The sequence below is a fragment of the Saccopteryx bilineata genome, chromosome 1 (assembly GCF_036850765.1).
Source record: "Saccopteryx bilineata isolate mSacBil1 chromosome 1, mSacBil1_pri_phased_curated, whole genome shotgun sequence".
In the NCBI taxonomy this organism is placed as follows: domain Eukaryota; kingdom Metazoa; phylum Chordata; class Mammalia; order Chiroptera; family Emballonuridae; genus Saccopteryx; species Saccopteryx bilineata.
In genome coordinates, this window is record NC_089490.1 from 179,825,633 (window position 1) to 179,842,709 (window position 17,077).

At 37.9% G+C, this 17,077-nt stretch overlaps 1 protein-coding gene across 2 annotated transcripts; it reads left to right on the forward strand.

Annotated features, from left to right (window-relative positions):
* Positions 1-202: 202 nt before the first annotated feature.
* Positions 203-8,414, forward strand: FGG (fibrinogen gamma chain). 2 transcript variants are annotated; one of them, XM_066280399.1, is made up of 10 exons: positions 203-359; positions 461-505; positions 698-881; positions 987-1,080; positions 2,571-2,701; positions 3,000-3,133; positions 4,181-4,365; positions 5,774-6,051; positions 7,549-7,718; positions 8,196-8,414. In XM_066280399.1, the coding sequence occupies exons 1-10, from the start codon at positions 282-284 to the stop codon at positions 8,208-8,210; spliced, it is 1,314 nt and encodes a 437-aa protein (XP_066136496.1). In that variant the 5' UTR covers positions 203-281; the 3' UTR covers positions 8,211-8,414. The 2 variants fall into 2 exon arrangements, with proteins under 2 accessions (XP_066136496.1, XP_066136487.1); XM_066280390.1 differs by having other exon boundaries at positions 7,549-8,288.
* Positions 8,415-17,077: the final 8,663 nt, after the last annotated feature.

A 17,077-nucleotide genomic window follows, 5' to 3' on the forward strand; every position in this document is an offset into this window, starting at 1 on the left:
AATTGGCTGCAGAGGAGAATGGTTGAGCTGGGCCAAAAAGGCGGAGCTTAAGTCTGTGTGTAAAATCTGGGAACCTGACTGAACATAGGTGGGGGACCAGGATGAGGAAAAAGCGACGGGAAAGACATCCTCCACCTCCTGGCAAGAAGGTCACGTGCACAGCACCAGCCACTGGCAGGCCGTCCTGGCCATCCTCAGAGCTTACATAAAGGGACAATTGGAGCCCCAAAAGCCACAGTGCTGACACTTTCAAGGCTGGGAGCACAGGGCACCCCAGCATCATGAGTTGGTCCTTGCACCCCCGGAGTTTAACTTTTTACTTCTACACTCTTTTATTACTCTCTTCAACATGTCTAGCAGTAAGTGTGCTCTCCGTAAGACATATCTGTTTTAAATGGACAGCTGAAAAATAAGAAAATATATGATAAACCAGTGACATTTCTGTGTTTTTCTCCTTTAGTATGTTGCCACCAGAGACAACTGCTGCATCTTAGATGAAAGATTTGTAAGTAGTTTTTTCTCTTTCTTGCTGTGTTTGGACTGCAGAGGGGCAAAAGAATATAAGGAATTCTCTGGCCAATTTTACTTGCATTTTCAACTCTGTTTTAACACAGTGTAGCTTTTACCTATTTTTATTAATAGATTATAAGTGTAGCTTTTATCAAGATTTTAAACCACTTTGTTGTTTTATTTTCAGGGTAGTTATTGTCCGACTACATGTGGAATCGCAGATTTCCTGTCTAATTACCAAACCGAAGTAGACAAGGATCTGAAGGCTTTGGAAGACATCTTAGGCCAAGTTGAAAACAAAACATCAGAAGCCAAAGAACTGATCAAAGCAATCCAAGTCGCCTATAATCCTGATAACCCATCAAACCCAAGTGAGGAACTAAATACTGCTGAGAAAATAATTTGTAAAGTTCTTTTGCTGTTGTTTTAGTGGTTCTGTTTATCTAAATATTTTTGTCTCTGATCTTATATTGCAGGCAGGATAGAAAGTGCTACTAAGGATACCAAGAAAATGATGGAAGATATTATGAAATTTGAAGCATTGATTATAACACATGAGTCAAATATTCGGTAACCTTTTTTTTAAAAAAAAAAAACTTACTTTCCAAGAATGATTTAGTTTTTGTTTAATATTGCAAACTTTGGTGGAAGTAGTCTCCCCACCCCCCGGCTTCTAATATCCAACTGGCATTATGCCTGACCATCTGAAACACGGTGGAGATAACATTTTTAGTGCAATATGAATTGTATTAGGTTATAATTTCTTTTTAATAATCATATAAGAGAAAGGGGTTCTAGATGTCTTCGAATGCTGTTATGACCATAGTGATCAAAATGTCCCCCCCCACACTCCTATTTGTTTTACAATATAAATTCAAATGGGAATTTAGGTGTGGAAACTATAATTCTCTTTATAAGATTGTCAACAAATTGGTGGTGAGGAATTAGCCTGCAGAAGCACAGGAAGGATCTTGGCTACAGAAGTTCAGAGGCTGAGTATAAGAAACATTATAAAGCTAAGTGTTGATCAGAGCACCATGAGCCTGCCCTTGTGTATTCCTCTCCTTTCACCTGAAAATAAAATGTCTCTATTAACAACTTCCCAGAGACTCATTAACTTCCTGAACATAAGGTCTCAGATACAGTTTTAGCTTTTTTCTCAATTTTTTTTTCTAAATTGTATTCAAAACAGCATAAAAAATAGCAATAAATGGTAACTCTAGAAAAGTGGCCTAGGAGGGACTTCTCTTTCTCAGATCAGATGGCCATGGTTATTGTTGTGATTTAATTAGCATTATAAGGTGTATTATTATTGTCCATTGTTGAAGTTGAAAAGACTGTTGTGCAGAAATTTTCTAAGGTGCAGTAGAAAAAGAGAGTGGTCAAATACTTTTTTCTGTCCTTCCTCACAGAAAGACACAGCAGTCTGTGCATTACATACAGTTTTCTGTCATTTCTGAATATGTACAAGCAACCCTGTGAAAAACTACAAAAGCCAAAAAGGTTTTTTTACTTCCCCTAGTCTTTGTCCAAAATTATGTAAATAGAAACAGTAAGAGGATCCGGAGAGTGTCTATTGTTCTATTATATGTAAGATAATGTCCCAGATATTTTCCCCATATAAGGTATAAATTGTAGACCTTAAATAAGGCACAAGTGAAAAGCATAATTCAGCACATGTGAATTACTGAATAGAGCCTTTTCTTCCCTAAGAATAACCTTTTCAAAGAATGATCATCAGGCAGTTTTCCTATTAACCAGGATTTTTGCTCAATTAGGGCATTATCTGCTGCTCTTGATCCAGATGCAGCATCTGTATCAGAATGACCATTGTTAAATGACAATGGCCTTGTTTATGGACACAAACTTTTTATTTTCTTTTCCAGAAAGCTTAGAATTTAAATTTACCTCTATTAAGTATCATAATTTTACAGTTTTTCCAAGCAATGGAGTAATTTATCAGGAAGTAATTCTTGAAAAGATAAGGAAGTCTTTTAAAATGAAAATAACAAAATTCCCTCTGAAGTTAATGCTCTGTTATCTTATTCTTCTGCTTGTAGATTTTTGCAGGACATCTATACTTCAAATAATCAGAAGATCATTACCTTGAAACAGAAAGTAACCCAGCTTGAAGCACAGTGCCAGGAGCCTTGCAAAGACACAGTAAAAATACATGATACAACAGGGAAAGGTAAGTGACAGGTTGATATGGGGATTACCTACGTCAAAGCTAATATAGCAAGCAAAGGAGATTTCATGTTTTAGAATGTATACGAATAATTTTGAAAATGCCTTGCCATTACATCTGAAGTGTTTAATTGCTTCGACTTTCTTAAGTAGCTAAAAGTAGTTTGAAAAGAATGATGACGTGAGAAGAAAATGTTTTGAGGGAAATGAATAGTTTGCAACTTGTTAAAATCTCATGTTCAAGGCTGGAATAGTCCTACCTGTATTTCAAACCACAGTGAAAGCTTATTGCTCTTCTTTAGATTGTCAAGATATTGCCAATAAGGGAGCCAAAGAGAGTGGGCTTTACTTTGTCAAACCTGCGAAAGCTAAGCAGCAGTTCTTAGTCTACTGTGAAATTGATGGAAATGGAAATGGATGGACTGTGTTGCAGCAGGTATTTTTTTAAATGACAATGGCCTTGTTTATGGACACAAACTTTTTATTTTCTTTTCCAGAAAGCTTAGAATTTAAATTTACCTCTATTAAGTATCATAATTTTACAGTTTTTCCAAGCAATGGAGTAATTTATCAGGAAGTAATTCTTGAAAAGATAAGGAAGTCTTTTAAAATGAAAATAACAAAATTATTAGCTTGCCTTACACTGGATACTTTTTAAAGCACTATGTGAACATTCACTCAATGAATCCTTCCAACTTCCCTGTGAGGTAGATGCAATCGTTACCTGTGCTTACAGAGGAGGAAACAGGCACAGGAGGTAAAGTAACTTGACAGCCATTCTGGTTTCAGAGTCTGTGCTTTGACCCTATACTAGGCTGACACCGCTGTTGTAGGTATATGATGGCACATCGTCCCAGAATCATAGTGACAAAAACAAACAAAACTAGAAAGGGATCTGTTTCATCATTTAGATCCAGACCTATGGCTGCCAATTACAAAAAGATGAAGTCCCCAAGAGAATACAGTTGGGCTGTTCCAAGACAAGGACCCTCTGGTTCCTCTCTGCCAGTCCTGAACTACAGCAATCCTTTTCCCTGTTTATCTCTGACCACCGTTACAACTAATCCTGCAGGGGGTGCTCAGAGGGAGCAGGCGATGGAAATGCTGGTTGGCAGGCAGATTGAGCAATGAGTTGACCTTTCCACCATCAGTATAAGAATCAACAACATCAGGCTGGAGTTCTGAAGTCCTCTCAGTGTCTTAGAAACTACCACTAATCTAGAATTTACCATGTGCCAGGCACTCTTTAAGTCTTTGACTTACATTCTCTTGGGTAATCCCTGTAATAACCCTAAGAAGTGAGCATCATTATTCATTTTCTGACAGCTGAAGAAATTGAGGCCACCTGACCAAAGCCATTTTAGTTAGTAAATGATGGGATCATATCCCATATGTTCCATATTTTCAACAAATGTTTATAACATTTTCTTTATGAACATTGATAATTCCTTCTCTCCCTTTGCGTATGCAATTGTGTAATTAGAGACTTGACGGCAGTGTGGATTTCAAGAAAAATTGGGTTCAATATAAAGAAGGGTTTGGACACCTGTCTCCCACTGGCACCACAGAATTCTGGCTGGGAAATGAGAAGATTCATTTGATAAGCACGCAGTCTGTCATCCCGTATGCATTAAGAGTGCAGCTGGAGGACTGGAGTGGCAAAACCAGGTACTGTTTAGAAAAGACTTCTTGTTGTCTGGAATGTGCACTTTCCAACCACCAATAGACCACTGGCAAAGGCAGCTATACAAATGAAAAGAACACATCCATTTCTCCCAAAAGTCAATTTGATTCATGGGCAGCCACAAAAGATAGGGCCTATTAAAGCTAGATCTAGTATTTTGGAGCAATTTACTTACCCTGGAACCATATAGAATAATCACTGATATTTACTGAGAATTTAATATTTATTAGAAATCGAGCATAAAATTATAATTCCATCACATCCTAGTAACTCTTTCATGAGGCAGATAGTATTATTAACCCCACTTTACAGATGAACTTCCCAGGGTCACATTGCTGATGCACTGTAAGGGTTGTATTTGACCCCGGGGAGTTTGACTTTACAGACTGTCTTCTGGAGAGTATGGTAGTTGAAGAGCGAATCCAGCCTCTTCAGACTTCCTGGCTACCTTAAATTAAATCAGCTGGTGCCTTTAGTGAGATAGAGCCCTTTCTATGCTCAGAGAAATCTGGGGGCTTTGAGCATTGTATACCTAATTAAAAATTAGAAAAATATCCAACCTTGTTTTTATGTCTGTTAAATAATGAAATATGTTTTGTGTCCAAACATGAATTTTTATTTTTTAAATTTTTACCCAGAAAGTATCATAGTCAGTAGATCTGCTCCTATCAGAACATCTCCCGTTTTGCAAGTATTAGAGATCTGGGAAGAAGCTAAATATTTTCTGGAAATCTCTGTTCATGTACCAAAGCCCATTCTTCCCTGCACTCTGTAGAATTCTGGCTCTTGTTCATAATTTTTTTTTTCAGGAGAAACTCTCTCTCTGATCCCCTAGCTTGTGTTTTATGGGCCACACAGGGACCACTTCTTTTATGTGACATTCTAAGAAGGCCTCCTTACTGACACAACACCAGTCTTAGGAAAGAAAATGCCTTTAGGACATCACCCTTCAGACTGTCTGAACAGCTAAAAGAGCTGTGGCTCCTCCAAGTCTGGTGCATTAATTAATGGTCACTCACTGTCAGCTAATTACTGTGGTTTATAACTGTATGAACAACACTAAGCAAAAATATAAAATTAGTCAAATTCATCCAGACATCCATCTGGATTTGTTACTTGAATCCTATAACAAAAAACATTGAAATGGCTGAAGTTTTTAGTTTTCACTGAGATGCCCTGAAGCCTTCTAGATCCATTCTGAATGAGGCTGATAATCTCTGAATGGGTTCATACAGCCATTGCCTCTTGCCAGATTTGCAGAAGCCTTCATGCAACAAGCACATTTCTGACATAAGAAGCAATGCTAAAAATACTGAACAATTGTCCTCTGGAAAAGGGACCTTCTGAAATCTTTAATGAGTCTCAAGATATGATGTCTCTCTTTCTTGATAGTACTGCAGACTATGCCATGTTCAGGGTGGGACCTGAAACTGACAAATACCGCCTGACATATGCCTACTTCGTCGGTGGAGATGCTGGGGATGCCTTTGATGGCTTTGATTTTGGCGATGATCCAAGTGACAAGTTTTTCACATCCCACAATGGCATGCAGTTCAGTACCTGGGACAATGACAATGATAAGTTTGAAGGTAACTGTGCTGAACAGGACGGATCTGGTTGGTGGATGAACAAGTGTCATGCTGGCCACCTCAATGGAAATTATTATCAAGGTATGCCTTTCTTTACTAGATATATGTTAGTGTATATTCTGTATTTTTATAAAAGGTATGAATAGGAAATGAGGAATAATTTGTAAAGGTATTAAGGGGCTTATTATATAGTTCTTTATTTTAAACCAGAATTTGTTACTATTATGCTTATGCCTAAAATTAGTCTCTCTAAAAGAAACCCACCTGTTGTAAAATAGCCAGAGATTTGTTATTGTCTCTGAAATTATCACCATCAGAGTTGACACTTGGGTTATGGAATCTCCTCCAGATTTATCATATATATGATCTGGGTGGACAAACATTACCATATTTATGTTTGTTAACACATTCATCTGGGTCAGCATCACATGAGTGGTATATTAGCTGTAACCAGTGAGCAGTGAGCCAGTGTCTGGAAGAATAAAGAGCATAAAATTATTGGTAAGTTTAGGGGTCCATGAAAGCTTAAGAGAAGAGGAGTCAGGCCTAAGAGTCTCGACATTTACTTTAGGATGAGGGAGGACTGGAAGGCAAACTACAGTTTGCTCCAAGGCTGGAGTAGTTATGAACACTGATTTTACTTACTGACAAACTATTGTTATTACCCAACAGTTATGTGCGGGGAAGCCCTACTGATGCCAAAAGAGACATTAAGATGAACAACTTTATCTCCTCAAGGCATTGTCTTAATGGATAGATGGTTTAAAATCCTCTTTAAAATGATTTAAATTTACCTTTTGGTTTTTACAACAGTTTTTTAAAAAAACAACCTAATTTATCTTTGCACCTCCAAACCATACAATTAAAAAGAAATTATCAGGGAAAGTGTTTGATCCATATAACCCAAAGTAGCCATGTTGATAACCTGTGGTACATGCCAGTATTGGACTCAGACATCCTTTACAAAATTACATGAGATCTGGTGCCCAAAGACAAGGCAAATCAACCTAATCTCCACTTTATAACAGAGAGGTGAAATAACATTTCAGAATTGTTTTCTATAGGTCTTTATACTTCCAGTACAATTGTGGTTTTAGATTACTTGAGATCATCTGATCAGAAACTGTGACTCTTGCCATTCTAACCTACTTGCAGAAAGATGGTCCATAATGGCTGAGTCCAGAATGGCTAAGCTCATGGAGAAAGGCCAATTGGGGAAATTGGGGTTCTAGCCCTGTTAGTAGTAAATATATCTCCCATCCAGGTACTAACCAGGCCCGACCCTGCTTAGCTTCCGAGATCAGACGAGATCTCACACCTTCATGGTGGTATGGCTGCAGTAGTAAATATATCTAAAGTGTGAATGTGACCAGAGGTACAACACAGATGTAAGGGGTTGTTTAAAAATCCTTTTTTTATTATTGTAAATGGAGATTTTATCTTTAGGGATATTTTCAGTTAGTAGATAACATGATAAATTTAATGTTTCAGTGGACATCATAATTGGCAGTTCTTTATAGACTCTCTGAGGTCAGGAAATCCAAGAGCAATGATATACCCATCTATAATTTGTCTTAGGTGGCACTTACTCAAAAGCATCTACTCCTAATGGTTATGATAATGGCATTATTTGGGCTACTTGGAAATCTCGTTGGTATTCCATGAAGAAAACCACCATGAAGATAATCCCATTCAACAGACTTTCCATTGGAGAAGGGCAACAACACCACCTCGGGGGAGCCAAACAGGTCAGACCAGACCACCATGTTGAAATAGAATATGAGTGACCACGGCACTTTACCTGAGAAAGAGCTGTTCATTTCTGTTAGCCCATTTCTCTTACATATTCATCAGTGTATCTTACATTAAGGATATTTAGCTTTAAATGGAAATTATAATTTACTTTCTTTGTATTCCCAAATTATTAGACTCAGTTATTTGAAATTTATTTGATGAGGTAACATTTTAGCATATTTCCAAGGTATATACAAAATAATTGCCATATTTTTTTTTACATCTTAATGATCACATGTTGTTTTGTCCTGATGATTTTAAAAAAATTATGTCTTAAATATTTTAGTATATACTAGTAAACTAAGAGTAAATTCTAGCGTTTCAAATGCCTAAGTATTTTTCCATGTGTATTACCCCTAAATTATTCATATTTAATTCCTTTTAAATGGAGATAATTATACCTTTTTAATATATTTTTGTTTTGGTCATAGGCTGGAGACATTTAAAAACCATTTCAAACGTGACTTACTTTTTATAAAGGACTTTATCTGAACAGATAAATATAATATTTTCATATGGAACAATGGACTTGTAAAGCCTCACTTCATTTTAAGAGAAAAAGAACCTATGTTGACAACTCCACTAACAGTTTTATGCCGGTGATAATTTATCTACATGCCATTTCAATAAACATTTTGTTTCCTACTAGATACACACTACCTTTTATTGACCATTAAAAATCACCACTTTCTGGCTCTGGCCAATGGCTTACTGGATAGAGCTCCAGCCTGGTGAATGAACATCTCAGGTTCAATTCCCAGTCAGTGCACACAGGAGAAACAACCATGCTCCCCTTCCACCTCCGCCTTCTTTCCCTCTTCCCCTCCCACAGCCAGTGGCTTGGTTGGTTCGAGCATGGCCCCAGGCACTGAGGATGGCTTGGTTGGTCCAAGTATCAGCCTTAGGTGCTAAAAATAGCATGGTACTGGAGCATTGGCCCTAGGTGGGGGTTGCCAGGTAGATCCCAGCTGGGGCACATGTGAGAGTCTGTCTCACTGTCTCCCTTCCTCTCACTTAAAAAAATAAACGAGTAAATAAAAATAAAACAAAATCACTACTTTTCTTCAATTTAGTAATTATAGCTGGGCAATCATCAGTCTTGCTGAGTCCTCACTTAATGTCAACATTATACCAGCCTCTTGGGGAGTTACAAAAAAAAATAGTCATGGCTTTTGCCCTCCAGGGGATATAAGATAAACACAGGAAAATACAGTAACTCACAGTGACAAAATTTGATATAAAAACATAAACACAAGTTACAATCTCATAACTGAGGTTCACAGTATCCGAAGTACAGCTGGAGACATGGCTGTTCGGTAATTCTCCCAACAGAACCTGTTGGCTGCAGACTCCTACAGCCAGATATGGGCACTCTGAAAGACCTGGAACTCAGAGCAGAGAACTGAGAACTGTAGGGAACAATCTGCCCAGTCCCTCACTGACAAACAACGAACTCAGCAGAGTGTAGCCATTACTGCATTTTGAATCTAGGGATATTGAGTTTTTAGCAGCCAGAGATCACCGAGCACCAGCTTCCTAGGGAATAGTTAAGTCTTCATAAATTGGTGTAAGATTGACCTTGTAAAGTAAATGACTCATTCTCTGTGGGGAGGATCAGGTTGTTCTGAAATCCTGAGCTTTGGTTTTTGATTCTCTTTTTCATAATTTCTTTCTCAATTCTCTTGCTTCCTTGCTCTCACAAGTCCTGATTTTAAAATATTCCATTGAGATAAAAATAATAAATACATAATTAAGTACTTGTGAGGCTTTGGGATATAGGAATGCTTATTCATGATTGCAACACTCATTAATTCATGTTATCCATGAAGCATTTATGCAACTAACAGTTATTTAATGCCTTCACTGTATTAGCCACTGTACTGGATATTGGGGGTAGAGTGCACAACAGTACCCTCCTCCCTCTTCCAAACCTATTCTATTCCACCCAGTTCTCAAGTTCCAGAGAAACAAATAACTCATCCTCCTGTTTTCCTTATTCCTCCCATCCCATATTATCAGCCTATCAAACCCACCTCCTAAATATGTATTATACTCATTTCCTTTTCTATACACAATACCTCATCCTAGATAGCATAGGTAGTATCTCTTGCCAGGATGATGGCAATCACCTTCTTCCTGTCCTCCATCCTGCTTCCTACCTTGCCCACCTCTTCCTTGTTACGCTCCCATCTACTTCTAAACTCAGAATGAGTACAGTCTACCCTGTAAGGTTCTTTAGGTGAGCATTTTGGTCCTGGATATGGAGAGTTATATAAATATTAATAAGTTTTGATGCAATAATATCACACCAGTGATTTAGCCCAAGGAAATTATTTTTGAAAATGAAAATAACTTCACAAGATTTAAGAAATGTGAATATAGCCATATATTTAGTAACAGTGGGAATTTAGAAATTATTTAACAATGAAAGAATGCACAGGTAGTATTAGTACAATGGAATAGGAAACAATGATTACATAATAAGCATTATATCTCAGCATGAACATTGAAACATTTACAAAATAAAAAGTATAATTTTAAGATTAACAATCCTACAAAGAAATGATAATATAAAAAGTATATATGCATATACATTTTTGAACAAAATATAATCTTGACATATATGTGTTATTTTTACATATTTGTCCTCCCCCAACCAATATATAATGTATAATTGAATAAAAATTCTGAACACAAAATAAATATAAAGAAGTCCAAAAGCTTCTGTAATTTTTCATGGTCATTTGTCTAATGATCCTTCTAAAATATCAATTATAATATGTTTCAAAAATATTTTGGAATCCCCTATATTGGTAAGGTGGGGCTTCTAACTTTTTCTTTATACACCTATGCATTGCTTAACTTGTTATAACTAATATGTACTAATTTTGTAGTTAATTTTAAAACCCCACGAGAAAAACAGATGAACTTCAATATTCTACTTGTTATCAATATGCAGTGCTAAACATTGAAGGGCTACAGTTTACGAAATGAAGCATGAAATATACTTCCAGACTCAAATTGATCATGTCTCCACAAATAAAATTGAAATTGGAATGATTATCTTCATAAATCAACTTCTAGAAATCTACAAACAAAGCATGTGGAGCCTCACAGACATAGATTATTTTTCTTCAGAGCTTAAACCACAGATAACTTTTACTCAACTCTTTCTATCACTTTCCAGGACATAAAAAAACTCAAGTCACTGCAAAATAGGGAGGCTGAGTACAAAGCAATGTAGCAATATGCACAATTGCACACTTTGAAAAACCTGCCAAGGGAAGCTCCCCAAAAGGAGGGAACTGATACATAAGTCCTGAAACCATGACTTCAGGTTATGCAGCCGCAGGGCAGAGTTCTTCAATCAGCAGAGCTAATGGTTTATTAGACAAATGTCAAGATTTTTAAACACCTCTGAAACGTTGCGGCTGTTTTTCCATTCTCCTTCTGTGTAGTAGTTTTACTTTTTTTTTTTTTTTCTTTTTTTTTTTTTCCATTTTTCTGAAGCTGGAAACGGGGAGAGATAGTCAGACAGACTCCCGCATGCGCCCGACCGGGATCCACCCGGCACGCCCACCAGGGGCGATGCTCTGCCCACCAGGGGGCGATGCTCTGCCCATCCTGGGCGTCGCCATATTGTGACCAGAGCCACTCTAGCGCCTGAGGCAGAGGCCACAGAGCCATCCCCAGCGCCCGGGCCATCTTTGCTCCAATGGAGCCTTGGCTGCGGGAGGGGAAGAGAGAGACAGAGAGGAAAGCAAGGCGGAGGGGTGGAGAAGCAAATGGGCGCTTCTCCTATGTGCCCTGGCCGGGAATCGAACCCGGGTCCTCCGCACGCTAGGCCGTCGCTCTACCGCTGAGCCAACCCGGCCAGGGCTGTAGTAGTTTTACTTTAAAGATTGTTTCAGATTTGTGAGAGAGTTGAAAATGAGTGGGAAATGGAGAAATATAGCTGTAGAAAACATATCTGAGGTCTTTACAAGATCTAAAATTCTTTGATTCCAACACTAACCAGTGTATCCAAGGTACATATTGTGGGTATCTTTGGTTTACTTAGATGATAAGAGTGAGAAACCAAATGCATACTTAATCCCGGGGAAAATATATTTACCAAGATGATTTCTTATAGGTATGCTGTAGTTCAAAAAAGGAGGGGAGAAAAGAGTTGATGATAATGAGGTAAAGTAGATGGAAAATAATAAGCTAGTGACAAAGAGGCCAAGAGTATGGGAACGACTGTTTCATATAACTTTTTGCTGTGCGTGTGTGTGTGTGTGTGTGTATGTCCCCGTCCCTCAGAAGTAGAAGCTGAATTAACCATACTCCTGTTACACCATTCTCGTTCATCTCTGCTCAGTCACTCTGATTGATTGATTCATTTTTATTTAAACTTTATTTTATTCCCTTTGTCCTCATAATAAACAATCATTCCGATAGACTTGATGTGTGTTTCTTTATTTGTATGCACTCTTATAAATCATGGACTTTTCTTTTGAGCTATGTATTTTTAAATTATATAAATGGCATTGTGCAATAAATCAGTGTTACTCAGAATGCTGGTTCACAAATTATTTGTTATTGGTCTGCATTAAGGTAAGTGAAATAATGGAAAATAATCATGTTGAAACATTTTTCCTCAATTGTGTTTGCTTTGATTTTATTTAAATTATATAACATGTAAGTTTATGTCTTTGGAATCAATAATAAAAATTTGAGCTTATATTTTATATATCTTTTCTCCTTTAAATTTTATCTTTCTACTAATTAAATTTTATAATCTAATAGTGGGGTTTTTTTGGTTAGAAATTTAATAAAACTAGTCCTTTACCACAAATACTGCTGAGGTCTTTGTTGTACTTAATGTTTACACGCAGTACCATTCACAATCTAAGTGTTTTATAATTTTTCTTGATTTCCTTTAGAACCCAAGGGTTTTAAAGTGAGTATCATTTGGTTCTAAACTTGTGACTTTTAAAATTCTATTTTTTAAGACTTTTTTTAGACTATTAATTTTTTTAGATTAATTTATTTGTTTTAGAGAGAGGAGAAGGAGGGAGAAAGAGAGAGAAGGGGGAAGAGCAGGAAGCATTAACTCCCACATGTGCCTTGGCCAGGCAGGCCTAGGGTTTTGAACTGGACATCCCAGCATTCCAGATTGATGCTTTACCACTGTGCCACCACAGGTCAGGTCAAAACTCTATTTTTAATTAATATATAAATGTATTGCATTACAGTCAGAAAACATAAACTTGATTGTATTAATTCCTGAGAGAGACATTTCACAAGTTATTTGAAAACAGAAATTTTTAGAGAATTAACTGATCTCATAAAAGTGTATATAATTATAATTACTCTCCAAGTACTCAATAAGAAGACTCAATATTTTTTCCTTTAAGAAGAAAAACAAACAAACTAAAGATAGATGCTTTTTGGCCTTGTAAACATGAGCTTTGGCCCAAACGGTCCTGTAGCCACGGTTCATTATGAACATTAAAAATCAGTTTTTCCCATTGTCCTGCAGAAATGTCCTCCATGTCAGGTTTAAAAGCCTTTCGGGAAGGCTGGCTGGCACAATTTCAAGCTCTTTCTCATCTCAGTTTCATTGGGAAATGTTTGAAGTTACAGATAAATTCAGGATGATGGTACTTCGTCAGGTCTACAATTAGGTCAAAAATGTGTTTCCCAAATGAAAATCCTGAATCTTTGTCCTTCACTCCCATTTCCTAGGCCCTCACCCGGGTTTTGTCTACTGGTAGCTTCAAAAACACAAGTAACCTGAGGTAGAAGGCAGTTCCCCTTAGACACAGTTCAATATTGACTCTCCCTAAATAAACAGAGTAGGCAGGTTCTACTCTGAGATGAAAGTGACCTGTTTTAAATCCTCATGGGCAAATTGTTAAAGTGTGACTTTAAAAAATACATAACATTTAAGAGACCTTGGACTGGACACATTTTCCTTCCTAGTTTGCTCTCTTTACATCACAAAGCTGTGGCATAAGTCAAATGACAGAACATATGAAATTGCTCTGGCCTGACCTGTGGTGGCACAGTGGATAAAGCGTCGACCTGGAAATGCTGAGGTCGCCGGTTCGAAACCCTGGGCTTGCCTGGTCAAGGCACATATGGGAGTTGATGCTTCCAGCTCCTCCCCCCCTTCTCTCTTTCTGTCTCTCCTCTCTTTCTCTCCCTCTTCTCTCTAAAATGAATAAATAAATAAAAAATTAAAAAAAAAAAGAAATTGCTCCAGACACAAAGAAACCAAACCAAAGTTGAATTGGGTTTTGCTGTTAAGATTGGAATTTCTGTATGAGATTTTAATCCAATGTTGGTTACGTTTGGAAATATAATTTTAGAATGTTAAGATTTTTTTGGTGTTTATTCTTAAATAATCTTTTTATTTCTGAATATTTTTATTTACAGAAAAAAATTTATAGATACTATAGTTTCTTTATCACCTGGTTTCCTCCAATGTCAGCATCTTATATTACCACGGTTCATTTGTCAAAGTTAAGACATCCACACTAATAGTTACTATTTTCTAACTTGCACACTTTATTCAGTACAGATGTTCCTGTACTTCCCTGGGGTATATAGCTTATGATAGAACAAGTATCTCATTCAAAAGTGTGCTGGGGGTTTTGGTTTTCTTATGTTTTGTCTGTATTTTTAAGTTATATTTAGACAATGGCAAATATTTAAATGACTGGTTACACTTCCTTCCATGTGTAAGTTTTCATGGATAGATACCATTCAAAACTAAAACAAATTGTCTGACCTGTGGTGGCACAGTGGATAAAGCATTGACCTGGAATGCTGAGGTCGCTGATTCGAAACCCTGGGCCTGCCTGGTCAAGGCATATATGGGAGTTGATGCTTCCTGCTCCTCCCTGCTTCTCTCTCTCTCCTCTCTCTAAAATGAATAAAGTCTTAAAAAAATTAAAATAATTCAGCTGATATATTTAAAATATACTTAATTGCCTGACCAGGCGCTGGCGTGATGGATAGAGCCTCAGACTGGGACACAGAGGACCCGGGTTTGAAATCCCAAAGTCACCAGTTTGAGCACGGTGTGGCTGGCTTGAGCGTGGCATCATAGACATGACCCCATGGTCACTGGTTTGAGCCCAAAGGTTGCAGGCTTGAAGCCCAAGGTTGCTGGCTTGAGCAAGAAGTCACTTCCTCTGCTATAGGCCCCCAAACTCCCCACCCCACCTCCCCTCAAGACACATATGAGAAAGCAATCAATGAACAACTAAGGAGCTGCAATGAAGAATTGATGCTTCTCATCTCTCTCCCTTCCTGTCTGTCTGTCCCTATCTGACTTTCTCTGAAACAAACAAACAAAAAAACAACTAAATTTATAGCTTTGGAGTTTCTATTCTTTTTATACACATTATACATCATACAAATGAAAACTATTCCAGTCCTGCCAGATGTGATAGTGTAATAAACATGGAGACCCCTGTATCTAAATATTTATAATTTGTGGAACATTATATCAATTTCAAAAGGATAAATAAGTGAAACAGCTTTGTAATTAGAGCGTAGAAAAATAAGATATAGTTCTCTCTGAGATAAATGAACAGATTGTGATTTAAGAAACTGGAAATTGCTCAAATTATTCTTTCCATTTTTTTTTCATTTATATTGTCACATGCTTTAAAAAAAATGATACCCCTGGCATTATTTGTTGCCCATTCATCTGCATGGCTTTCTGTCTAAACAAAACCCACTTTTCCATACCTGATAGGCTTGCTCACGGGGCAGAGAGGCCGTCTGACGCTCAGGACAGTGCCCGGCCAAGAGCGTGCCCCCCCACACACACAAGTGCCTGGTTCAGGAATTTTGGCACTGTGGAGCTAACGTGGCAACTTTCTATTTTGGGGCATTGGGACATTCTAGGAACAATAAAAGCTACCATTCCTGGGGCTCATAACGTATCTCCCACATGTAATACCTTGCAACAACCCTGCAAAATAAATATTGTCACACTTATTAGTACTTGCTTGCCTGGCATTGGACTAGTGTGTTGTGACTTTATGAAACTTAGTGTGGGGGAGACAAGAAAGAAACAAAATATTGTCCAGCAGTGATAACATACTCTGAAGTAAAACAAAACCAGGTTAATGAAATAGCATTATTTCATTATGAGTGGTCAAGGAGGGATTCTTGGAGGAGGTGCCATCTGAACAGAGCCCTGGATGAAGTATGGGAATGATGTGCTGATACTGGAGGGAACCATGAAACAGCAAGGATGATGCCTTCAGGCAGTAACCTTGGTAAAGCCCTATTTTGCACTAGAGAGGTGGCTTTCAGTCAGAATGTTTTCTGTTAACTTAATTGCAATCAGATTCTGTCCAACAAAATTACCTGAAGTCCACCAGGTTATTCTCTGGGGATTTCTTCCATATACTTGTTCGCCTTCCAAGTAAGGCACCTCCCATGGTCAGAGGAAAACATCCGAGCAAGCACAGCCTAGAATTCCTACCCACACCTGACATTTCGCCAGTTCAGCCTCTAGCTGAGGATGACCCAGCTTTCCATGAAATCATTGTCCTCCTGAACATGGATGGGGCTCTAGGGCTCCCGCTGAGCACAGCAGCTGCCTATAGAAATCCAAGAAAACCACATTGAGAGTGAGCTTGATCAGAAAGAGAACCTTTCACACAGCTAGTAGAGAAAGAGGGCTCTGCCTTCGACCTGGGCGTTCATCCATTTGTAGCAGAATTTACATGCCTCCAGAGCCTGAGGAGGCAGGAAGTCGCTTCACAACAGTGGAACTCACTTCTGTTTTTTTCGCTCAATTGAGGGCACAACACCTTGGGGACCAATAAAGTATGTTAACTCTCAAGTTTATGATCTAGTGGAGGAGATGGACAAGACTCTTACAATGCTAAATGCCACTAATGGTGCACAATCTAAAAAAGTATGGAACTGGCCTGACCTGTGGTGGCGCAGTGGATAAAACGTCGACCTGGAAATGCTGAGGTCACCGGTTCGAAACCCTGGGCTAGCCTGGTCAAGGCACATATGGGAGTTGATGCTTCCAGTTCCTCCCCCCTTCTCTCTCTCCCTGTCTCTCTCTCTCCCTCTCTCTGTCCTCTCTAAAAATGAATAAATAAATAAATAATTTTAAAAATTCTGAAAGAACTTAAAAAAAATAAAAAAATTAAAAAAAAGTATGGAATAACAAGAGATTGTTTTTATTTGGAGAGATGAAGTCAGATACTATGTGAGGTGTTTAGCAAAGTGCCCAGTAAATAGAAACACTTAGTAAATAATAGCTATGACTATGATCAGAATTGGCTTT